The sequence below is a fragment of the Neophocaena asiaeorientalis genome, unplaced genomic scaffold, assembly GCF_003031525.2.
Source record: "Neophocaena asiaeorientalis asiaeorientalis breed wild unplaced genomic scaffold, Neophocaena_asiaeorientalis_V1.1 scaffold18, whole genome shotgun sequence".
Taxonomy (NCBI): domain Eukaryota; kingdom Metazoa; phylum Chordata; class Mammalia; order Artiodactyla; family Phocoenidae; genus Neophocaena; species Neophocaena asiaeorientalis.
This window is the reverse complement of record NW_020172444.1, coordinates 137,570-164,669: the sequence shown is the minus strand read 5'-3', so window position 1 is coordinate 164,669 and position 27,100 is coordinate 137,570. Positions and strand designations below refer to the sequence as shown.

At 35.4% G+C, this 27,100-nt stretch overlaps 1 protein-coding gene across 1 annotated transcript in view; it reads left to right on the top strand.

Moving 5' to 3' along the window:
• Window positions 1–27,100, top strand: part of MEMO1 (mediator of cell motility 1) — a gene marked incomplete at its 5' end in the record, with an annotated part of 129,333 nt that overhangs the window by 80,326 nt on the left and 21,907 nt on the right. The window contains 3 exons of the mRNA XM_024732040.1: window positions 2,150–2,218; window positions 9,496–9,608; window positions 11,880–11,991. Of these exons, the coding sequence (XP_024587808.1) occupies window positions 2,150–2,218; window positions 9,496–9,608; window positions 11,880–11,991 (294 nt within the window). The remainder of the gene's footprint in view (window positions 1–2,149; window positions 2,219–9,495; window positions 9,609–11,879; window positions 11,992–27,100) is intronic.

The window sequence follows — 27,100 nt, the reverse complement described above, 5'->3', positions numbered from 1 at the left end:
GTCAGGAGTTTTAAAACAGAAGTATGTTTAGCTTTTTTTTTTTTTTTTTTTAAAGAAATTGCCAAACCATTTTCCAAAGTAGTTGTACCGTTTTACATTTCCTACAGACTGAGTTTCAGTTCTACATCCTTGCTACATTTGGTATGGTCACTCATTTTAATTTTAGCTTATTCTAGTGGGTGTTCAGTGGTAGCTCACTGTAGTTTTAATTTGCCTCTCCTCAATGACTAACTGATGTAGAGCCTTCTTTTGTGTGCTTTTTGCCATCCTGGTGTTTTGGGTTTTTTTTTTGCGGTACGTGGGCCTCTCACTACTGTGGCCTCTCTCGTTGCGGAGCACAGGCTCTGGATGCATAGGCCCAGCGGCCATGGCTCACGGGCCCAGCTGCTCCGCGGCATGTGGGATCTTCCCAGACTGAGGCTCGAACCCGTGTCCCCTGCATCGGCAGGCGGACTCTCAACCACTGCGCCACCAGGGAAGCCCCCGGTGTATTTTTTGATGAAAGTATCTGTTCACATCTTTTCCTATTTAACAATTAAAAAAAAATTGTAGTAACATAAAATCTACTATCTTAACTACTTTTAACCATTTATATAGTAGTGTTAAGTGCATTCACTTTGTTGTGCAACCAATCTTCAGAATTTGTTTTGTCTTGTAAAACAGTTACCTATATTTTTTAAAGTATTAGGTTGTTTTGAAATTTCTTTATATATTCAGATATAAATGCTTAATCAGATATATGCTTTTTCTTTATATATTTAGATATAAATCCTTTGTCAGATGTATGCTTTACAAATATTTTCTCCCAGTCTGTGTTTTCAGTTTACTGTGCATCTTGAAATTGTCCATGATGGGAATGATTTAATCCACATTAATAGACAGATTGCTATAAATCAGGATTTTATTTTTTGTTGATTGTCTGTACTCAAGAAAAGTAATGGGGAAAGGTTAATAAGGCAGATGAAACTTAAAATTATGTTATGTCTGTAACCTTTACACTGTGACAAGCACGAAAAAATGAGGAAAGAAATACGCTTTCCAGTATTTGAAAAACTATTGTCTAATAAGCAAAGAAGTCATTCAAGTCATTGTTGAATGAGTGAAATTCAGACATATGTTTTCATTATTTCACTCTTGTCTTTTGCAGCCATTGCTTGGCTGTGGGTCAAAGAGTTCAGCTACCATCAGTGAAAGCATTCTGGGACAATCAATTGCCTAAGCTGAATTTGCAGTAAAGAGTATTTTATATTTTTTCATTGTTTGTCAGTTGTGTGATACGTCTCTCTTTAGTTCAGTAAAATTTATAATAAGCTTATGTACATATGTATACAGTTTTTTCCTACAGAGCCATTTGTTAAACATTTACTGGCTGTACACTAAATAGTAAGCATTAAGGGAAATATTTCTAGACTCACATAGCTTGAGTCAGGAAAGAAAAATGAAGTTGTGAAACAAAGTCATTGTATGGGTGATCAGAGAACCAATGTAAAGCTGAGACCAGAGGAGGAAAAGGATGGGATGAGTAGTAGGGAGAGAAAATGAAAGGCATAATACACAGAAGGTCAGGTCAATTCTCTTACCACTAAAGACGCAGAGGGACATGAGTTGTTTCTTGTAGATTATTTGTTTTGCTCTGATTTGACTTGGTCTTATCATTTTTATGTATGTAATAGTCTGTTTATGGTATTGAAGAGGAATATTAAGAGCTCATATATTATTAATGTTACATTAGCAACTTCAAATAAGCCTTGAATATTTCCAAATATAATTTTCCTTCAGACCAAATACTTTTTAACATTTAAAATTGGAACACAGGGGGACTTCCCTGGCGGTCCAGTGGTTAAGACTCCGTGCTTCCACTGCAGGGGGCACGGGTTTGATCTCTGGTTGGAGAACTAAGATCCTGCGTGCTGTGCAGCATGCCCCCCCCGCAAAATAAATAAATAAATAAAATAACAGTGGAACACAGAACAATGATGTGTTCCCTGTTGTCTTCTAGAAGTTGCATCATTATCTGTCAATACATTGCTTTTTAATCTGTACACATAATGTTTACCATAATTATTAGATTTCTTTCAAAAGTTTTTTTTTCCCAGAATAACTTCATTTTGAATCTGATGATTAAGTTAAACATTTTTTTGTTTTGTAGCCACGCAGGGTATACGTACTGTGGGTCTTGTGCTGCTCATGCTTACAAACAAGTGGATCCGTCTATTACGTAAGTAATATAGTTAGATACCATTTTGATTAGGTGGTTGGGAATTACAATTGCTTTGTCACTGAAGTAATTTGTTTTACATACTTATTATATACTTGATTTCATTAAGAATTTGACTTTATAAATTTGATTATACCTTATATAGGTTATGAAAAGCTTTAATACTATTTTTCATTATCTGAACATTTAGCTTCTACCTTCCTTTTGTTTGGTAAAATGTTTAGTTCTGGAAGTGTTAGAAGGTTAATACAGTATTGTGATTTATACAAAATATGTATTTGGTCATTTAGATAACCAAAATACATTTCACATATATATTCAGTCTTTTTCCACAGTTACTGGCTCACAGCTCCCAAAACCCTTGGAATTTCCTAAGTGGTGAGAATGGCAAAGGTTTTTCTTGTATGTTAATAAGGTGACTTTCGGACCCCACCTAAGCGTGGGGCTGCCAGGTTGCCAGGATAACCAACCTTGTGTTTAGAGAGTTGGAATTTTCATTCCCAATCCCTGACCTCCCCTGGGGAGGGGAGAGAGCCTGGAGGTTGAATCAGTCGCCATCATGACTATGTAATAAAGCCCCCATAAAAACCCAAAGGGACAAGGTTCGGAGAGCTTCCAGGTTGGTGAACACGTGGAGATTTGGGGAGAGTGGCCTGCCTGGAGAGGGCATGGAAAGTCCTGGCTCTTTCCCCTTGCCTTGTCCTATGCACCTTTTCCATCTGGCTGTTGCTAAGTTATATCTTTTTATAATAAACCGGTGACCTAATAAGTGAAATATTTCTCTGAGTTTTGTGAGCCGCTCTAGCAAATTAAACCTCTGATTTATAACCGGTCTGTCAGAAGTACAGGTAACAACCTGGACTTATGATTGGCATTTGAATTGAAATTCAAGGAGGTGGTTATTGGAATCGCCAATCTGTAACTGGTTGGTCAGAAGCACAAGTGACAACCTGGGCTTGTGACTGGCATCTGTGATGGGGGATGGGTGTGGGTGTGGGGACGTTTTTGTAGGACTGAACCCGTAACCTCTCAAGGTAGATAGTGTCAGAATTGAGTGTGTCCCCTCTTCCACTCACATGAATGCACACAGTGGAATTGGGTCCAGGAACATTAACAGTTAAATATTTTGGTTTTTAAAATTTTCTTTGAAAACCTGGAGATGAATACTTTTAAGAAAAATTCAAAGCCCTTTGTTCTATTTTAATCACTTTATAATTGAAAATTCTTTATTGCACGTGTTAGGTTGTGTTTAATGAATGAAGAATAATTTCTCATTGACAGGATAAGGTACCTGAGTTATTTTAGAATCTGACAATGAATTTAATATGGTTTTTGAAGTATATTAGCTCTTAATAATTTAATGACAGCTCTGAAATTAGCTTAAAAAAATCTTTCTGTCAAATTGAGACTGAGTCGTATACTATTCTCTAAAATGAGAAATTTGTGAACTTTAAAAGCTTAGTATACCACTCTCTAAAATAAGAAACTTGTGAAATTTCAAAAGTTTCTGCTGGAATTAGCCACCCAAATTACTTAATTTGCTGACCAACATTTTATTTAAATAGTTAATTCACTACATGTGAACCAGTGTCAGGTTCTAGTCTATATTGCCAGTTGTACATACACTGTGTGAATAGGTGAAACTGGTCATTTTAATTCTGTCAAATGTTGTTAGGTTAGACCCGTACTAGTAGAGATAAAGTATAATCATTCAGAAGTAACTCACAACAGCCCTGAACCTACTCCTTTATGAGCAATTAGTTCAAATTGTCAAAGCAAAAAAGCTGCTCTCTTTTGTTTTTATGTAGTATGCTCTGCACATTTTATCAGGCCTTTATTGAAAATTATTTTTTAGTAAGTTTTTAATAATAAATAAAATGATAATATTGCCAGATTGAGGAGGTTTTGGTTAGCTCCACCTCCTTTATGATGTTTTGATGTACATCTTTCACAAATATTTCATAATACATATTTAATGTATAATTTTAACTTGTTTCATGAATAAGAGTAAAATAGAAATTAGATTGTAAAGCTTTTCAGAAGCTTCCTTTATTTGACCCTGGGCCTATAAATCAACCATAATCAAGGCTAGTTTATATAATAGCCTTTTCCAAACCTTTTTCTATTTGGCAGAACTTTTATTGATGATGATATGTGCTAAAAGGGTACCCCTGAATTAAATTTGGCCTAGGAATATATAGAGAGCCTATACTGATATAAGTGGAAATTGTGTGTTAAATAAGTTGATGGACAGTGAGAATGGAAAGGAAAAAAATGGAAGAGAGTCAAGGACTAAGAAGGTGACAATAAAGGAGATCAATAAAAAGAAATGCAAATGATGGATGATGATGTGATCAGTTTATTTTTATAATTAGTATATAGTAATTGAATTCTGAGTAAGTGTGAAGGTCTCAGTGTTAAAAATAATCATAGACAGTCTTGTTGTATTCTCTTGGAAGTGGCCCTCCCTGAGATTTGCAATATCTTCATAGTTCTTTAAGAAAATAGAGAAAACATCCTTTTGGGAATAAGTATAGAGAAAAAATAACAGTCCAAGAGAGAAGGATAAATTTGATACCACTAGCTTCCATTCTTCTTTCCCGTTCCCATTCTCTACGTGTCAACCAGGATCATCTTTTTCTTTTCTTTTCTTTTTTGCGGTATGCGGGCCTCTCCCGTTGCGGAGCACAGGCTCCGGACGCGCAGGCTCAGCGGCCGTGGCTCACGGGCCCAGCCGCTCCGCGGCATGTGGGATCTTCCCGGACCAGGGCACGAACCCGTGTCCCCTGCATTAGCAGGCCAACTCTCAACCACTGCGCCACCAGGGAAGCTCCAGGATCATCTTTTGTCCTTAAAATTTGAATGGATCTTTTACCTTTGCATGATTTTGTAACATCTTGCATGAACATTTGGAAAATATTTGTTCATTGAGTCATGCAGATCTTTCAAATGTTGACATTTCATCATACGATGTAAAAAAAAAAATCACATCTGTTAATATCACCATTAATTTCATGAGAAAAAATTTTAATTATTGGGAAGCTTTTTGCAAAAGTCTAATTTTCACTTAAAAGTTTCAATTTTATCATTGGCAACAAATACGTCAAATATTTTCTTTGAAGTGTCAGGCTCATTTTGTCCATTTTCTAAAAAATTTCTGCTGGATACCTAAATTGGAATAACCACAATTTGTCTACAGTCATTTTTTTGAAGTAAAAATTGTGTTCCATGGAAAAAAGTCTACTTCAGCTCATAACTCAAAATCACACAGATGCTTTTTCCTTGAGACATACTTCTGTATGCAGTAGAAGTGCTTTATGTGTTTATCACCACAAATTGAATGCATTTTGTCATACAGAATATTTTTATAAAACTGTACTCGAAGTTCAAAATTTAATGAAATTAAATGAAACTGGCTTAAAAAAAAATGCAGCATGGGTGAAGGTGAAGAATACATGACTACTAGTACATTTTGATTCCGTTACCTTGATTGTAGCCAGCAGTATACCCAGTCTTACTTTTGTACTACAAGTGCAAATGTTAACATGTTGAAAACGCAAATAACTTCTTTGTATTATTATGAAAATAGTTTTGATTTTGTGGACTCCTTGAAAAGTTCTTGTGAATTCACAGTTCACACTTTGCGAACTGCTGTGATTCAGGGTGATTGGATTTATATTGTGGATAAGGTATTGGAGAAGGCATCTCTGGGGAAATGATTTTTAAGCCAAGCAAAAGAAACAATTACACGTGAAGAAGTTTTGAAATAGGCAAAGATATTCTTGTTATCAAGGAACTGCAAGACCAGTGTGCATAAAGTACTGAGATCCGGGGCGGGGAGAATAACACAAGAAGGGGCCAGTTGATATGAGACTTTAGAACCCATTTTAAGGATTTTTGTATTTTATCCTCTGACCAAGAAAAGCCATTGAAAGACTTTTTAAGCAGGGAAGTGATATGATCTGATTCATGTTTTAGAAAGAATACTCAGGCTGTTTAAGGAATTTAAAAAATTATACATTTAATTAAGTTCTTTCCCATATTTAGAGTTGCAGAGTCTTTTCCTATTACTAAAACTTTAATTAAAAACCGGAACTCAGGATGTTACTTAGATAGTAATAGGCTCCAGACGTGCAGGCCCAGCGGCCACGGCCCATGGGCCCAGCCACTCCGTGGCATGTGGGATCCTCCTGGACCAGGGCACGAACCTGCGTCCCCTGCATCAGCAAGTGGACTCTCAACCACTGCGCCACCAGGGAAGCCCAGTAACTTGATTTTGATTCATATCTTTCAGAAAACCTTGCAGGGCAGAAAAGGAATGCCAAAAGGAATCTTCTTTGGGGCCACATGACATTTTATTCTTTAGTTAAAATATCTCCACTTAACCATGAAACACTTTTAAAAAATTACTTGTGTTCCATTATTTAGTATAAGTAGTTGAATATTTATGAGAACAGACACTCAGGTAACTCATGTGTTAGGTGTACAGACTGCACTCCTCATAGTAAGTAACTCCACAAATGTGGATTCTCTGGAGGTATTATTATATGTGAAATACATTTATTTCTGAGAGAATGCCTACTGATTTTTTTCTATTTTTTTATATTAAAGGTTTCTTTTACATGTATGGCAACAGTGATTATATGCCAATATTTAAAAGTTACTCTTTTAAGACAAAGAACTTTGTAATTAATTGAAGGGAGAGAAAGTGGCATTACTTCCAATGCCTATATTACATTTCTCTCCAAAATATTTGTATGGTCTTGGTGTTTATGGATCTAGCAATCTAGGGGGAAAAATGCATTATCTTTTATTTACACTGTTAATTGTCTTATAGCATATACCTAACACAGAGACTCATTCTGAGATTACTACTTGTTCAATATCCAGTTTCTTTTTTCTTCTCTCAATGAAAAGAAGCCTTCTTTGGTTTGTTTTTGGGTATATCACTTTTAAGGGTTTTATATTGATGGGACCTAAATCTCTTTTTTCCTATTATCTCTCTTAACTAAATGTGGAACTTCACTATGTTGCTTTTGGATGAGTTTCAACCTTTGGGTACACAGTTGGATAATTCAGACTGATGGGACCTCTTTTCCCCACCAGACTTTATCTTTTCATCTAGGTTGGGTTTGACAAAAAGGCAAGCAAGATGAATAGTCACGTATTAGAGGAGGCAGTTAGGCTTTCGAAGCTGACCTCGGGTCTTTATTTCTGGAGTAACGCTCATCTTTTAGCCACTGTTAGAAGAACCTTGTTATACTTACCTATGAAATATATCTATGCCTAGATTGATTTTTAAAAGTCATTTCATATTTTAATTATATATTCTGAATTTCCCAGGAGTGTTCTGATTTTAAATATTCTATCCCTCTCTCTTTTCATAGAAATACATTCCTCAATCATAAAAATACTTTTTTTTCTTACTTGATTCTTGATTCATATAATACCTATCCTTAAGCAAGTTTCCTAAGCAGTCAGATTTACCATTTTCTATGTCCCTCGTTAAACTTTAATTTTAAAAATGTGGTGATATTTTTGTGCTGTTAAGATACGAGAACACAGTGGTATCTTTCGTTCATTTAGGAATCTATAGATCTGATTTTTTTTTTCTGAAATGGTTATTGAGTTGATCATAGAGATGATGACAAGAAGTGGGTATTAGCAGGTGAGGCGAGGAAAGGAATTATGTTTCTGACTAGAAATGGCCTGTGAGTGAAGTCTTACATGTGGGCTCTGAGTGACATCTTGAGGATTGCAACATCTTGAGGAGATTTTGGGACTAAACTGAGAATTACCTTTTCCTTATCCACATCTTTCTTATCCACCCCCGCCCCCCAACAGCCCATATAGCAAGTAAGATATAGCTGGCAGGTTAATTTTCTTAGCTGTAATAGAATTCTGTCAAAATAAATATATTGCTAAAGCACACATTCCTTGGCCTGCAAGTTTTTGATGTGAAAGAGATATAGCTCTGTGATTCAGTCTTTGTGTTTTTGTCCATTAGATGAGCAATGAGTAGCACTTAATTTTCTAGGTATATAGCTTACATATAGTCCTTTTTTTCTTATAGTTTTGGTTCTTTTGTGTCTGTAACTTTGTGTGTGTGTGTGTATGTGGTGGGGAAATTTTTGTTCATATGAATCTGGGAGAAACAGCGAAAATGGAGTTTGGAATTTAGATTGTAGAGACGTTTGAGATAAAATGAGAATAAGTTAATTTTACTCTTGATGTTAAGATAAAAGGATTGTAAAGATTTAATCTACAGTTTAGGCTAGTTCTTTTCTTTAGCCTACAGTGCAAATAACACATAATTTTCTTTGTTTTTGAGAATGACTTCTACTTGAATGGGAACTGAGAAAGTTTATTACAGAGTTCTCAACAAGATGCCTTTTTTCTCTGCCATGGGAGAAATGTGGAAATAGCTTTAACAGAATGCTTCTTTGTAATGATATTTTGGATTTTTAGAATTTATACTTTTATGGATTTTTATTAATGTTGTAGGCAAGTTTAGAATTTGTTATTTTGAGATTTTATTTAATAGCTGAAATGTTTAAAATTCAATTAATACAGCTATTGAAAACCTTTTGTATCCTAGCCATTGTGAATACAGACGTGATTTTAAGCATAGTCGGTTGGTTTACTGTAGATAATCAGTAACTAGTATTCCCAGGTGTTAAACATGGTTCTTTTAAAGACCTTCCAACAAAAAGATAGAGATAAGTAATTGAAATTAATTAACTGAGGAGCAAGTCATTGGTAGGAACATTAGTTTGCTAGTGCTGCCATAACAAACTACCATCAACTAGGGGACTGAAACAACAGAAATTTATTTTCTCACAGTTCTAGATGCTGGAAAAGTCCAAGATGGTTTGGCAGGGTTGGTTTCTTCCTTGGCTTGCAGATGACTGTCTTCCTGATGCCTCTTCACATGGTCAATCACCTCTCTGTGCATGTGCACCCCTGGTGTCTCTTCCTCTTCTTATAAGGACACCAGTCATATTGAATTCAGGCCTCACGGTAATGACCTCATTTTAACTTAATCACCTCTTTAAAGACCTTATCTCCAAATAGGTTCCATTTTGAGGTACAGGGGTTGAGACTTCAACGTATGATTTCAAGAGAACACAGTTTAGCATATAGCAGTAGGTAATGAACTCAATCAAGGAAAACAATATTACATGTAATTTTTAAAAATTACTTGTTTTTTCCTTTTTATTTAATAAAGTTTGTGTAGAAGTGCAATTGTTCTGTGTTTTTTATTGTATATCTCCTAGCCGGAGAATTTTCATCCTTGGGCCTTCTCATCATGTGCCCCTTTCTCGATGTGCACTTTCCAGTGTGGATATATATAGGACACCTCTGTATGACCTTCGTATTGACCAAAAGAGTAAGTATATAGAAATTTTATAGTTTGTAAACAGCTGAAGTTTTTACAAATAGGAACTATAAGTTAATTTACAGTTAACAGTATTAGTATCATAGTAATATTTGAATTGTAAAAATAAAATTGTTATAACTAATCTGCAAAAAAGAAAAACTAAGAAAGAAAATCTTCCATATGCCTAAAAGACAACTATAGTTTTTCTGCCAGCCACAAAAATCTGTCAGATCCGCTAGTCTTTGGAGTGTAGTGGTTACATTTATAATCAGGGAAGTACCATGTACTTGTTGTACAGTGAGACAAGAAATTGGTACCCACAACAACTTGTTGAAACATTTTGGGCATGTTTGTCTTCCTCTGTGTGTAACAGTTCCCTCACCGTAAATGGATAATGGTGATAATGACTTTATATCCTCATATATGATTTTTATGGGAAAAAAATTGAGACCGTAGTTGTGAAACTCTGCAAGAAGGGTGCCACATAAATCTTAAGTGCATTTTATTTTTAAAACGTATCTATTATTTTGATTTTCAAATAGAATTCTAGAAATCACAGTTTTTATTTAATCATGTCTCATTTTGTACATAGTTTAAAAAATACCAAACAATACAGAGACTACTATAACAAATACTCATGTACTTATCATCCACACTTGACTCAGAATTTCCCCTCATCTGAACTCAATTTGCATTCCCAAAAGTAACCACATTCATGAACTTGGTGTGTATCCTTCCAGTTCATCAAATTATATTTTAAGTACGTTGAGTGTTTTTATTGTTTCAAGAAATTTTGCAACAAATTCTTCTGTAGAATGAAGAAAGCCATTTGCAGAGGAAATAATCACCTCTTTTTCTTTAATTTTTAGGCCTAAATTTTCATAATTTGGGGTTTTAAGTATTATAGAGTATTAGCAATTTGTTGTTAGGATATAGGTTATTAATGAAACTAGCCTTACTCCCTGGAATGGTTTTAGGGTACACATTTTTCAAATATTTGAAATGCTTTTAAAATTTTTATTTTTTTCTTCCAGTTCTATTGAGATATAGTTGACATACAACACTACATAGGTTTAAGTTATACAATATGGTGATTTGACTTTACATACATCATGAAATGATAAGTTTAGCGAATATCCATCATCTCATATAGATACAAAATTAAAGAAATAGAAAAAAATATTTTTTTCCCTTGTGATGTGAACTCTTGGGATTTACTCTCAACAACTTGTATATAACATACAGCAGTGTTTATTATATTTATCATGTTGTACATTACATCCCTAGTACTTACTTATCTTATTACTGGAAGTTTGTACCTTTTTACGACCTTCATTCCAATTCCTCTTTCCTCTGGGACACGCTTTATTTTTAAAACCTTGTTGGGGCATTCAGAAAATTTTGGTTTTGGATAGACTGACAATGAGGAATGGAGGATTTTTAATCAGGTATAATTTTATAGAAAAAAAAGTCGTACTGTTATTTGTTCGTTTCTTTGTTATTGGTAAACCCATTTAAGGATGTAGTTACAAAAATGCTGGTTTTGTTCAATGAAAAAATAAAAATATTCTTATATCTTTTTTACATATTTCATCATTTTCTTGCTATATACTGATAATATTTAGTTTTAAGTGTAATTCATCAGAAGGATTTGAATTACTTAAATCATTTAAAAATTTTAAGATTATTTAAGGCATGGTACTGTGGTAAATTTATATTCCAGTCTGTACCATGAGCTTAATTTTTAATGTTGAGGAAAATAGCATTCTCAGAAGGAATTTTCTTTTCTTATCTTAGTATGACAGGAACCTAAGGTGTAAAATAATAAGTCTGTACATTGTATTAAAAAACAAAACAAAACTCAAAAACTATATTATTAACCTCATGAGTAAGTAGACCAAGGGATTTTTCCATATTTCAGTAAGATTTCTAATCAACTGTTCTTGTTAATATCTACTGATTGAATAAGGTCAAGGATAAGCTTAGACTCAGAGGTGATTTTAGATATAATGAAAGGAATTGATGAAAAATTAAAATTACTATTTTTTATGTAACTATGTAACATATGAAAGTGCTGAATAAATCATTACATGTCTTACTGTTTTGTCTGGTATGTAAGAAGCTAGTTGTTTTTTCCTTTTTTTTAAACTAAAAATGGAGAATATTATGTGGTGCTTTTTGTCTCTTGCCAAAGCATGTAGTTTTGTGTTACTGGATAGAGTCTCACAGGGTAAGGATATACATTAATATATTTGTTTTACTATATTTTGAAATCTCTAGTTTACGGAGAACTGTGGAAGACAGGAATGTTTGAACGAATGTCTCTGCAGACAGATGAAGATGAACACAGTATTGAAATGCATTTGCCTTATACAGCTAAAGCCATGGAAAGGTATATTAATTAATATAAGAAATCCCAGAGAAGTCATGGATATTAATTTCTTTGGAATTATTTTAACTAGGGTGAGATAATCATTAGGGTAAAAGAGTTTTAAAATTTTTGTTGAAATGAAATAAAAATTTGGGATTGGATTTTCTGAATGTGGATTGAAGTTGGTTTTGAGTAGTTTGCCTATGAAGGCTTAACGTGTAAAGTGACATGGTTGTCTTATTAGGTAGAAATATTAAAAGAAAAAAACAACAACCCATGTGTGTGTGTTTGTGTGTATTGATTTGCCTGTTATCTTATTCATTATACATTCATTTATCTCAGAGTAACAATTACATTCTTTCATGTTATAGTGCTATAAGTAAGTAATCATAAAATTTTAGATTTGGAAGTAACTTTGGAGGTAATTTATTTCAGCCTTAATCAAAGTACATGAATCTCTATTATAAAAGAGATTATTGTATAATAATATATAATAAAAGAGATTATCTAAATATAATATAGATCTGTTATAAAAGAGATCTCTTTTATAAAAAGTGCTTGACAGATTCTTATTTGGTACCTGCTAAAAGGTCTTCTAGTGATAGGGTGTTCACTAGACTATAAGTAGAGTGAAGACAGGGACAATATCTATTTTGTTTTCCACTTATACCCCAGTGCCTAGCACAACGCCTGTCACGTAGTAGTCAATTTATTTTGGTAAAATGAAAGAATTGTTTTAAGAGCTTTCTTTCTTCTTTTAGGGCAATATTCAAATTAGGAAGTTTTCCTTTTATAGGTCACATTTCTCTAATTTTTTCAACCATTTCCTTTATATGGACTTAATATTCCATATGTAGTTTGACTAGTTCTAAATATGGTGAGATTATTCCTTCTCTGGTCCTCATTACTGTATTCTCTTAGGAAAATAAGTAGTGCATTATAGGTTTTCAGTAAATATTTGTCAATTAAATGCATTAATGAAGTCTGAGATTATCTAAGCAGTTATTATGCTGATGTGGCTTACCTTACTATTGTCTGATATACTTGTGGTCAGCTCAAACCCCAAGGCTTTTTTATACTGTTAAGCTGGATTATTTCTCCTCTTGTACTTTTGTGGTTGATTTCTTTTTAATCCTAAATGTGTTTGTCTCTTCAGTTATTTCTGTTTAATTTTTCCATGTTGCTTTTATTCCATTATTGCAGTTTTGGGGGTTATTTCCACTCTTAATTCTGTTATCAAAGTATTATTTACTTCTCTCAGTCTTATGTTATCCACATCTTTTCATAATGATAACTATGAGGAATAAACATAAACCTGAAGAAGTTTCCAAAAATAGTGTGATATTAAATATAAGCGGTATAATTTTAGGTTAATTATTTTAATACATTCTAATTCTTTAGAAGTTATTAAACCAATATAGGCTGTTTAAGTTTTGGAATCCTAGTGTAATCAGAACATCCCATTCTTCAACTACATAGGACAGTAGAAAACTTTTGTTATTTGCTGAAATGTTTGCATATTTTGTCATAAGAAAATATATTTTAGACTTAATAAATTTCAATACAATAGGACCAGTAAACTGCCAACAGTATCCTTAAGGAAGCTTTAATAAAATAACATTTTTGTTGTTATTTCAAAAGTAAAACAGGCATAATGTGGAAATTTAGGAAAATAGAAATTTGAAACCAGTGAACAAAATTTTTGTTCATAATTTCCTATTAAATAGTGTTAAATAACCACTTTTAAGTATATCACTTCTCAAGAAAACCTTCCCTACATCTCAGATTACATTAGGATTCCTAATACTGACTCTTAGAAAGTACCTAGTACTTTTCCTTTGTAGTCTTTGCTGCGCTCACTACCTGTATCAGTCTTTCATTACTGAGTAACAAATTGCCTCAGAGCTTAGTGACTTAAAATCATAACTATTTTATTGCTCACAATTTTTGGATCAGGAGTTTGAGTAGGGAATACCTTGCTCTGGTCCACAAGATACTGACTGAGATGGCTGGAGTGGGCCTTGAGGATCCAAGATGGCCTTAGTGCTGGCTTTTACTTGAGACACCTCATCTGTTCTCTAGATGGCCTGTTTGTTTACCAACCAGGGCTTTTCTGTTTTCTTGGTTTCTCTGTAGAAGGATAGTCTGGATTTCTTTACATGGTGATTCTGGATAACAAGAGAACAAAACCAGAAGTTCCTTGGCTCATTAAGGCCTAGGCCTGAAATTACATAGTATCATTTCAACTGCATTTTGTTTTTCAGAGGAGAAATAGATGCCACCTCTTGACAGGAGGAGTAGCATATGTGTACAGGACTAGGAGGTATTGTTGGCAGCCATCTTTGCAGATGGCTACCACAATTCTTCCTCTGGTGGACAATTCACATTTCTCCAACATGGAGGGCACCCCCAGCTCTCCTAAGATGCCCAGAAATCTCATCCAGTTATGACCTCAGGTTCGAAATCCATTATTTTATGATATGCATTAGGTTGGGATATGGATGAGGCTCCTTGGGTGTAGCTCTTTTTGATTTGGATACCTGTGCACTAAGAAGGCAAGTCTCCCCCTCACCCTCCCAATACACTCAGTATACAGTTTTGAGACAAGGACAGTAAAGCACAATAGTTACTTCCGTTGCAGAGTGAAAGAATGGGAAGCATGTAGTAGTCGCTGGTCCAAAGCAATTCCGAACTCTAACCAGGAAATAGAAAATATCCTTGATTATGGCTTGGTTCTGTCTTCTGGTGGTGGCTTCATAATTCATTACAGATGGTTCCTGACTTATGATGATTCCACTTAAGATTTTTTGGCTTTTTGATGTTGTGAAAGTGATACATATTAAGTAGAAACTGTACTTCGAATTTTGAATTTTGATCTTTTCCCAGGCTAGCAATGTGTGTGCTTACTCTCTCATGTTTCTGGGCAGTGGCGGTGAGTCGCAGCACCCAGGCAGCCTCATGATCACAAGGGTGAACAACCGGTACACTTAAAATCCTCTGTACCAAGACAACCATTCTGTTTTTCATTTTCAGTACAGTATTCAATAAATTACATGAGAGATTCAACACTTTATTATGAAAAAGGCTTCGTGTTAGATGATTTGCCCAACTGTAGACTAATGTAAATGTTCTAAGCACATTTAATGTAGGCTAGGCTAAGCTATGATGTTTAGTAGGTTAGGTGTGTTAAATGTATTTTCGACTTACAGTGGGTTTATTGAGACTTAACCCCATTTAAGTTGAGGAAGACCTGTATTATTCTTAGCTCTTGACTGGATCCTTTCGGCTTTTGGCTCTCCTCTCTGAGTCATTTTTACTTTTCCATAAGAAATGGGCCTTGTTTGCATCTAAGTAGCAGTTTTAGTCTGCTTCATGTATGTGACAGTTTAAGAGCCTAAAGACCTTTTTTTATTTGGAACAGTGTTTTGTTTTGTTTTTTAGTACAAACTGATTGAACTCCATTAAACACTTTGTGGGTTTTCTGTACATCAGATTATAAGTGCATTCCATTAGACAAAAGTCACATCCACAGTTCTTTCTGAGACAGGCTTCTTTCTACTTTGGATCTCAAGTTAGGGGCCTGGAGTTTCTTAGAAGCCCTTTTACCTGCCTGAGAGAGTATACAAGCACTGTCTTAAGTCTTCCTGAGGTCCTAATACATTTTACAGATGCATTTTGATTTGATGCCTCTGAGCCCATGTTCTTGGTAGCATTGTGGATTTGATCTTTGTCCTTATGCTGTTTCTTTGACAGTTTTCTGCTATCTGTAGAGGCTAGTGATGAGAAAGTTATTTTCCAACCAAGCAACTCCTGGTTGGAAATATTTCTATTAAATTCTGCTTATAATTCTTTAGCTCATGTTTTTCTTCTTGTACCTACTCATACTTGGCTGTAAAGAAGCCATTGACACTTTGAATATTTTGTCTGGAAATCTTCTTAGCTATTTTTAATCTTTAAGTGTATTTTTAATCTTCTAAGTTATGTTATGCTAATTGTTCTCCCAGTAAATAATATGGATAACCCTATTTCTAGCCTCCTATAGCAGTGTCCTTACTGCTCATCCAGTTTCCAGGCTCCTTGTTGCCCTTTCAACTTCCACCTATCTCTGTGTCCACAAAGCCAATATTACATTTTTTAGGTTTCTCTTACAGTAATAAACTTTCCAGGTACTATGTTTTGGTCTCAGTTATCTATTGCAGCATGGCATATCACCTTAAAAAGTACCTTTTTCTTTTTTTGCTTATGATTCTTTGGGCTAGAAATTTGGTCAGGGATGAGTGGCAACCAGTCATCTCTGTTTTATCTGCTGCCAGTTGAGACAGGTTGACTTAGGCTAGATGTTCCAAGGTGCTCTCACTTTCTGTTTGGGGCTATGATGCAGGTTGTCTGCTGGGCACCTTAGTTCTCATCTTGGTGCTATCTCCACTTGTTGTTACTCTTGCTTCAGGGCCTGTCTCTTACACATGGTTTCCCTTTACTGCTGGACTATCCTGAAGTACATGGCAGTTCAGGGTAACAAGAAAACAAGTAGAAACTTATAGGCCTCTTAATATTTAGGCTTGGAACTGGCACAGTATCACTTATGTTGCATTCTACTTGGCAAAGTAAGTTGGAAGGCTAGGTTCAAAGGGAAGGAGAAATTGGCTCTATACCTAATGGGAGGGGTGGCATGAGCATTCAGAAGTGGGAGGAATTTTGGTGATTATATTTGTAGACAACCTACCACAGTAGCACTGCAGTTAAATAGCTCTTTATCTCCCTTCTCTGGTACTTCCCTAACATATTCCCTACTCCAGGGCAGCTAGTCTACCCTGTGTCTTCTGTACCCATCTCAGTACCTGGTACACAAAAGGATCTCAATAATTAATTGTTGAATAAATTAATAACAATCTATTTTTAATACTTTTATTAAATATTTTTTCCAAAAATGAGATCAGTTTTTTTTTATTAACTGCTTTTCATATCATGAACCTATTTCTATGTCATTTTTTAAACTCCTTTTTATTGGATATACATAGGACTTTCTAGTATATGTCTCTGTAATACTTCAATTGATCATTTAATTTTAAAACTTTTCCCTCATTTTTCACTACTATAAAAACAGGTTTAACAATTAAATATCTATTATTTATAATTTTCTTATTTTAAACAGATTTAAAAATGATATTTATTAGAGGTTATAGAGGAGAAAACATAAAGTGACCCATAATCCCCTTGTTCAGTTAATTCTGTTGACATTTAAAAAATGGATGTACATGGTTTAAAAGTGTAAACAACATCAAGAAGTACAAAATGAGCAGTGAAAGCCGCTTTGCTTCTCCTCAACCAGTGTTTACTGACAGTAAAAATTATTATAGATGTGCTAACGTATATGTATGCATATATGTTTGTGTATATACAATATATGTATAAGATTTATACATACACATGTTTTTGTGAAAATTAAAACATGTAAATAGGAGATGATATCTTAAGTATTTTATTCTGATCCTTTTTTTCCATATATTATTTTTACGATTGAAATTCATAGTTTTTTTTGTTTGTTTGTTTGTTTTTTTGCGGTACGCGGGCCTCTCACTGTCGTGGCCTCTCCCGTTGCGGAGCACAGGCTCCGGACGCGCAGGCTCAGCGGCCATGGCTCACGGGCCCAGCCGCTCTGCGGCATGTGAGATCTTCCCAGACCGGAGCACGAACCCATGTTCCCTGCATCGGCAGGCGGACTCTCAACCACTGCGCCACCAGGGAAGTCCAGAAATTCATAGTTTTTAATATTGCATATAATTACATTTGAGAGAGTTAAGTTCGGATATGTAGAGATCATCTGTCTTGAAAAAAACTGTTCACTCTTAAAATTAACAACATGATCCCACCTCTTCTTTTTCTTTGCATTTTACTCTGTTCAGTTATCTTTCGCCCCTTTTATTCCTTTCTCTATATCATTCCCATTTACTCTATTTACAGTTTAAATTTTTAATTGATTTCTGGGGTAATTTACATACTGTAAAATGTGCTCTTTATGGCATAGAAGTCTGTGAATATTGATAAATGCAGAGTTGTAAATATTCACCACTGTCAGGATATAGAACAATTCCTTTGCCCTAATTTCAGTGCTTTTCTTTTTTGTTCAGAAAAATGTGCAAAGTAAATAGAGTTCTTTAGTAACTTTCAAAGTGTTTGAGAAATATGGCCCTATAAAAATGTTCATGTTGGGGCTTCCCTGGTGGCGCAGTGGTTGAGAGTCCACCTGCAGATGCAGGGGACGTGGATTCGTGCCCCGGTCCGGGAGGGTCCCACATGCCGTGGAGCGGCTGGGCCGGTGAGTCATGGACGCTGGGCCTGCGCGTCCAGAGCCTGTGCTCCGCAGCGGGAGAGGCCACGGCAGTGGGAGGCCTGCGTACCACAAAAAAAAAAAAAAAAAAAAAAAGTTCATGTTCACTGTAAAAATATCATTATTATCTTGTTAGCCATATAATGCTTTTTGTTACTAATATTTTGGAACATGGGCAACTTGAAAGCACAGTACCATGTATTTAAATCTGTTTCATCTTATGTTTCAGGTTCTAGCCAATCTTAGAAATTCACTATGGTTAGGATTTGGTAACTTAGTACTTATACCATTATATATATCTAGAAAATCTTGATTTTGTATAGTTTAATCCAGATTGTTAAACCTAATTCTTGTGTTTATTTGTATTAATTATATTTTTGAGTTCCCTGAGTGAGAATGTCAGATCCCTTGTATGGTATTAATTACTATTAACTGAACATTTTTTCTATTTGTAACATCTTATACTAGTATAATACATTTGTGATAATTGATGAACCAATATTGATACATGATTATTAACTGAAGTTCATAGTTTAATTAGGGTTCACTCTTTGTGTTATATAGTTTATGGGTTTTGCGAAGTGCCTCATGTCATGTATCTACCATTATAGTACCCTGTAAAATAGTTTTACTGCCCTAAAAATCCCCTGTGCTTTACCTATTCGTCTTCTCTCCCCTCTCTACCTCCATCCAACCCCTGGTAACTGCTGATCTTCTTACTGTCTTCATAGTCATATAGTTTCTAGAATATCATGTAGTTGGAATCATGCAGTATGTGGCCTTTTCAGGTTGGCTTCTTTAACTTAGTAATATATTTTCAAGATTCCTTCATGTCTTTTTATGGCTTGGTAGCTTATTTTTCTTTATGTTGAATAATAGTCCATTTTATGGGTGTATCACAGTGTATCCATTTACCTATTAAGAGATTATTGATATACTTGGATTAATATCTGTTATATTTGTTACCATTTTCTGTCCATTGCCCTTGTTCTTTATTTCTTTTTTGACTTCCCCTCTTTTTCTTCTTGCTCAGGTTTTAATTGAGCATTTAATATGAATTCATTTTCTTTCCTCTCTTTGTATATTGATTATACTTCTTTTTACTTTGTTTAGTGGTTGCTTTAAAGTTTGCAACATACATTTGCAACTGATGCAATTGTACTTTCAAGTAACACTGTACTGATTCATGTAGTGCAAGTATCTTATAACAGATTTCTCCTTCCTGTCCCTTATAACATTGTTATCATTCATAAGCTATAATTACCAAACACATTATTGCTATAATTATTTTGAACAATTGTTATCTGTTGGATCAACTAAGAATAAGAAAAATAAAATAAACGAAAGATGTTATTTTACATTCTTTTATCCCTCTCTAATGTGCTTCCTTTCTTTTATGTTGATATGAGTTTATGACCTATATCATTTTCCTTGTCTCAGAAGGACTTTTTGGCAGTTTATAGCTCTGACTTTATTTTATTTATATTAAAATATTTATTTATTTGGCTGTATTGGGTCTTAGTAGTGGCGTGCAGGTTCTTCTCTAGATGTGGCGCACAGGCTCCAGAGCACATGGGCTCAGTAGTGTGGCCCTCAGGTTTAGTTGCCCTGCAGCATGTAGGATCTTAGTTCCCCAACCAGGGATCAAACCCGCTTCCCCTGCATTGGAAGGCAGATTCTTAACCACTGGACCACCAGGGAAGTTCCTGATTTTATTATTTAAAACTTGTTATTTTGGGTTGGAAAAAGGATTTCCTTTACATTTGTCACCTTCTCAGGAATACACAAGAGACTCCTTTTCCAATGTTGCTGTTAATCACAGATTAAGAATAATGTATTTTATTCATGGGGAGTAATTAAGTAGGCTAGTAAACAAAACTCATTTTGGCCCATAATCGTAATTCCCCTGCCTTCAGTTTTACTAGTTATTGATGTAAAGATTTAATTTTTTTTTTGCGGTACTCGGGCCTCTCACTGTTGTGGCCTCTCCCGTTGTGGAGCACAGGCTCCAGACACGCGTATGCTCAGTGGCCATGGCTCATGGGCCCAGCCACCCTGCGGCATGTGGGATCTTCCCGGACCAGGGCACGAACCCGTGTCCCCTGCATCAGCAGGCGGACTCTCAACCACTGCGCCACCAGGGAAGCCCTGGTTTTTGTTTTTAAGGTGACATTTACTCTCAAAATTTTAAAATTTTGGTTAATCTGAATTTTTCCGGTATTAGTAGAGTTGCCTAATTGTGCAAGGAATGACAGGTGATACAAAATAAATATTTTGTGTTTCCTCAGCATATAGTCTAGTAGGAGAGATAACTATATAAATAAATGTAATATAATTCAAAATGTAATAAGTACGATTGAAGAGTTTATAGGAACAGAAAAGGGGGGGTGTAGGTGATAACTGAGTTAGGGGAGCGCAGAAGGCTTTGTGAGAAGGTGATATTTGAGTGGACTTTGAGGATGGCTATAATTTTCACAGAATGGGGCAGAATTTTTTGAGGGAAAGGGAGTACTGTAAATACAAAGTATAGGAGTAAGAAAGCCCAGGGCTTATTTTAAGAACAGAAAATTATTCGACTTAGCTTGCAGGAGTTACAGAAGGCTGAGCTAGTAACTGAGGTCTGTCTGTAGATGTTTTTTGGCCTGCATAGTTAGAAAAAGTTTTTTCACAGATATGAATGTTTTTAGTTGGATATTGGTCCTGCCACTTCCTGTTATCTTATACCTTATCTGACTTTTCACACATATATGATACCAACGTGGGACTAGACACATTTGAATAGGTAACTTTGTAGAGGTGTAGAGTAAGAGGGCCAAGATTAGAAAGTTGGAAAGTAGGTTGGGACAGGATTATGAAGGGCATTGAATGTCATTTTAAGATATTTGTATTTCATTCCATGATTGGTTTAGAGCTAGTAAAAGTACCTCAGCAAAAGAGGGAGATGATTAGAACTTGACTATAAGAGTATTACTCTTTGATGGCCTGATGGTACTGTGAAGGGTGGATTAGAATTGGAAGAGGTTGGTAGAAATAGTTTAGAAATCACGGGGGCTTTGAACTAACGTAGTGGTGGATAGGGTAGCAGACTGAGCAGATTATGGGAGACCTTTGAAGGTTAGAATGAGCAAAACTTGGTAAATATTTCTATGTGGTAGAGTAAGATAATTTTAAGATAAGTTTAAGGCCTAAGAGTGTACAATTATCAGAGATGGTAAAGCTGTTAAGTTTTAGGTGTAAACCCGGGTGTAATTTTAGGAGAGCATAGGGCATGGAAATAAATGTTGACTTGTTTCTCTCAAAATACTAGAATGTCTCTATAATTCTGACAGCAGACTTGGGCCAATTTATCATAGGACTCTTGCTTCAAAGGGTTGAGTTTCCAAAACAGAGTTTAGTACGATTCTCTGGTACCTGAAATATGCCTGCTCTTGTAAAACCTTTCTAATCAGTATTCCTACTGGAATGGAAATTCAGAAAGATAAAACCTTTGAAATTAGTTTTGATAATCTCATTAGATTCACCTACCTGATCCAACAGTAAAGATTTATAATGACTTAATGGTAATTTTAGTTGTCATTGACAGCTAGTTTACCTTCTCCCTTTTCCCTTTTCTTTCCCTTCCCCAGTTTCCCTTTTTCATGAACATAGAAGTTTCCTTTTGAGTATTACCTGTATCCGGAAGAGAGCATTTTTTAGAATTATAGATAGAACATGGAGAATCTCTGGAATAATAAGTACAAATTCTCTGTTGGTCGTAATGGAATAATTTTAGTTTGTATGACCATGAAAAGGATGAGCAAGAGGTAGCATAAGACATTTGAGAAGATTGGGATGTATTTTATTTTTATCAGAGTAAAGATTTTTTTATATTTACATATGTTTTGTCCTCTTTTTTCCCTATGAATATTTTCTGTCTAAAAGAGGAGAGGAGGGTAAATTATATAGTGATATTATTGTGGCAACAGCCTCAGCACCTTAGGGATAAGAATACTTTTTCTTCTGACTGGCTTAGTTATTTATTTATTTGGTTGCACTGGGTCTTAGTTGCGGCAGGCGGGCTCCTTAGTTGTGGCTTGCCAGCTCCTTAGTTGTGGCATGCAGACTCTTAGTTGCAGCATGTATGTGGGATCTAGTTCCCCAACCAAGGATCGAACCCGGGCCCCCTGTATTGGGAACACGGAGTCTTAACCACTGTGCCACCAGGGAAGTACGTATGATTTTTTTTTTAAATTCACACCTGAGTAGCTCTGGACTGCTTCTAAAATCTTTGGGAAGTTGGAACTTGTATAGAAAAGAAATTTCTCATGTTCATCAGTGTTGTTCAGGGGAGAAATATTCAGATTAATGCCATAGAAAGAATAAGCAAATAACTATTTGTATACAGTATCTCATCTAGTTTAAAATGTCATCAATTTTAAGATTTCAGTTACTTATATATCACTAATTAAGTAAAAACACTGTCATTTAAATTGTTTTCTTATCACTTAGAATATTCATATTAGAGTTCACATTTTTTCCTTCTGATGAGGACTTTTAAGATCTACTCTTAGCAAGTTTCGAATATTCAATAGTGTTATTAACTGTAGCATTAACTGTAGAACTATGTTAGCTACAAATTCACATTTTTATATTAGAATTTTTACATTAGAATTTAGACTTTTTGTGGTCTGTACCATTAAGAGCATTGGTGATACGGTGATATTGTTTTTTAAAAAATATTTGTTTATTTATTTATTTGGCTGCGCTGGGTCTTAGTTGCGGCATGTGGGATCTTTGTTCCAGCACGTGGGATCTTAGTTGCGGCACGCGGGACCTTTTAGTTGTGGCATGTGGGATCTAGTTGCCTGACCAGCGATCGAACCCAGGCACCCTGCGTTGGGAGTGCAGAGTCTTAGCCACTGGACCACCAGGGAAGTCCCAATATTGTTTGTTTGTTTTTTTAAAATTTTTATTTATTTATGGCTGCATTGGGTCTTCGTTGCTGTGCGCGAGCCTTCTCTAGTTCTCTGTTGTTGCGGGGCACAGGCTCTAGGTGCGTGGGTTTCAGTGGTTAAGACATGTTGGTTTCAGTGGTTGAGGCACGTGGGCTCAGTAGTTGGCAGGCAGATTCTTAACCACTGCACCACCACGGATGCCCATATTGTTTGTTTTTAAAGAGTGCTTCACTATTGGTTCTGGGATTTCAATTATCATTTGTTACACGATATCTTGGATATAGTAATTTTCTGCAGCACAGTTTAAAGTATAGGACAGAAAAAGGGATAAAACTTTCATCTACATTACTAAAGTGCTCACAAGAGTTTTGCAAGGTACATTTTATTAACTCTGTTTTTACTGATGACAGTTGAGCCTTAGGGTAGGTTAAGTAACCTGGTGCAAGTAGCAGAGTTTGCAAGTGGCAAAGATGGATTTTCTTTCTTTCTTCTTCTTCTTTTTTTAACAGTTTTATTGAAGTTTGAAATATGAGTGATATCTTGTAAAATTCATGCACATAAGATTATAGCTCACTGATTTCTGATAAATTTATAGATTTGTGCAGACATCTCACAATCTAGTTTTAAAACAACATTTTTATCACCCAAAAAAGAAACCTTGTGTCCATTTGAGGGCAGTTCTTGCTCCCATTCTCAACCTTAGGCAACCATTTACCTTCTTTCTTTCTCTATAGATTTGTAGTTTTTGGAAATTTTAAATAAATGGAATCATACAAAATATAGTCTTTTGTGTCTGTCCTTTTTCACTTAGCATACTGTTTTTGAGATTCATCCATGTTGCGGTATGTACCCATGGTTCATTCTTTTTATTGCCAAGTAGTTATTCCATTGTATGAATATGCCACATTTTGTTTAACCATTCACCAGTTAATGGACATTTGGATCATTTTCATTTTTGGCTATTAGGAATAATGATATAAACATTCTTGTACAAGTCTTTATGTGAACATATGTTTTCATTTCTCTTGAATAGTTACTTGGAAATGGAATTGCTGAGTCATATGATAAGTCTGTGTTTTAACTTTTAGAAACTGCCAAACTGTTTTTCAAAGTGATGACACTGTTTTATATTCCAGGAACAATGCATGAGGGTTCTGTTTCTCCACATTCTGGCCAGTACCTGTTATTGTCAGTCTTTTTATTACAACCATTCTGATAGATGTGTAGTGTAACCTCACTGTGGTGTTAATTTGCATCTCTCCAGTGACTTATGAAGTTGAGCAAGTTTTCATATGATTATTAGTCATTCGTGTATCTTCTTTTGTCAAATGCCTATTCATATATTTTGCCCTAGTTTTAATTTGATAATTTATCTTTTTACTGAGTTACAAGATTTTATATATTCTGGACACAGGTTTTTTTATTCATATATATGATATGCAAAGATTTCCTCCCATTGTATGGCTTGTCTGTTTTCTTTTTTTTTTTTTTTTTTTTTTTTTTTTTTTTTTTTTTTGTCTGTTTTCTTAATGGTGTCTGTTGAAGAGCAAACATTCTTGATGAATTTTTATCTTTTTTTTTTTCTTGTATGGATTCTGCTTTTGAATCCAGGGCCACATAGATTTTCTCTTCTTGAATGTGTTCTGCAGACCATATCTGGCCCACAGCTTGTTATTGTAATGTTTTATCGGAACATAGTCACACCCATTCATTTACCTAATGACTATGGCTGCTTTCTCTTTACAGTGACAGTTGAGTAGTTTCTACAGATATTGTATGGCCCAGAAAACCTACAGTATGGCCCATTTCAAAAGATGTTTGCTGAACCCAGTTCTAGATGTGTTACGGTTTTAGATTATAGTTGTGGCTATTAACCAGTTTGTGTATGGTATGAGGTAAAGGTCTGAGTTCACTTTTTTCCTATGGATATTCAATTATCCCAGTACCATTTGTTGAAAAGTCTATCCTGTAAGTAATGAGTCATTTTCTTTTTGCTGCTTTCAAGATTTTCTCTTTGTCTTTGATTTTCATCAGTTTCATTATGGTGTACCTAGGTTGGGAATCTCTTTATACTTACCTACTTTGGGTTGTTTAGTTTTTTTTTATCTGAAGATTAATGTTTTTCATGAAATTTGGAAAGTTTTCAGCCATTATTTTTTTCTAATACTTTTACTGTAACTTTTCTGGGATTCCCATTGTGTGCATCCTCGTATGTTTGATATTGTATATATTAAGCATAGTTTCCTTTATTTCTTTGAACATATTTTTAATAACTTTTAAAATCTTTGTCTGCTAAATCTAATAACTGGTCCCATTTGGATACAGCTTCTACTTCCGCTCCCACCCCCACCCTACGCCCAAGAGTGGGTCACAGGTTCCTTTTTCTTTGGCTCACAATTTTTTTCTTGAAACTGGACTTTTTACATTCTGGGTTGGCCAAAAAGTTTGTTTGTCCATAAGATCTTACAGAAAAACCGGAACGAACCTTTTAGCCAGTCCAATAGTATATTATAGCAACTTTATTCTTTTTTTTTTAACTTTTTATTTTATATTATAGTCAATTAACAATGTTGTGATAGTTTCAGGTGTACAGCAGAGTGATTCAGTTATACATATACATGTATCTATTCTTTTTCAAATACTTTTCCCATTTAGGTTGTTACATAATATTGAGCAGAGTTCCCTGTGCTATACAGTAGGTCCTTGTTGGTTATCCATTTTAAATATAGCAGTGTGTAGTGTCAGTTCCAAACTGCCTAACTATCCCTCCCCTTCGGACCGGGGCACGAACCCGTGTCCCCTGCATTGGCAGGTGGACTCTCAACCACTGCGCCACCAGGGAAGCCCCCGTTAATTTTTTTAAAAGTAACTTTCGTGGACTCTGTGTGGAATTTGTCTCTCTCACAGTATTTGGCTACTGATGTATCTCCTTAGCTTTTAAAAAATTCTTATTTATATTTTTTACCCTGGCTTTCTAGAGTTCACCCCTGTATCTGCACTGCTTAGTGCTTAGCTACTGTTTGTTTGGAGGTTGTGCTTAAACATGTTGAGCCTGTATACCTTTCACCCTCTGCTGCTGGATTGTGTATGTTTTGGGGAGCACATATGAAATTTTCAAGTTTGCCTCCTTTGCTTTCTGTTGGATCTTCTCTGGTCTCCCTGTGCATGTGTGGAGGTTTCCAGTCAGCCAGGGATGTGTAAGAGCTTGGTGTCTCTCAGGTCTCCACTTACCCTTGTGCTTGCTCTCATCCTCCCAATTACCTGGCATTTGGTGAGAGCTTAGGGCCTTATGGACCTCCCCTGCACACATGTGCTGCCTCCTGTTCAGCCAGGTCACCATCAGGGCATCTCTTCAGAATATATGCATTTATTCAGTCCCTATATGGGTCTCTCCTTTCCCAGACCTCCCTGTTAGATTTCTAGGTAGTCCTCAGGTTTGTGGCTTGCCCCAAATGATATGGTAATTTCAGGCAACAAAAGCTGCAGGATTTTCTGTTTCCTGCTGGGTGTGGGTATTCTGCTCTCTACTCCAAATCAAAGCCAGCTTCCTTCAGCGGTGAAGCTGCTGGTTTTCACAGGCAATCTCACCTTGCTTTCACCATAATGTTGGTGGAGCAGGGAAGGGAGATAGAGTCAGTTCCTGGTAAGATGCCAGACTTCCACTGTTCTTCCCAAGAAATCAGTTTATTTTTCATGAATAAACTCTTCTCACTGTGTTATTCGCCCTTGGTTGATTTCCAGAGCACAAATGGTTGGTTTTTTTGACAGCTTTATCCAGTTTTTATAATTGTTATTTGAGGGCGAGATTTTATACTCCTTCACTAGGGAAGTCCAACTTCACAACTTGGATTCTAAAATCTAGGAATAT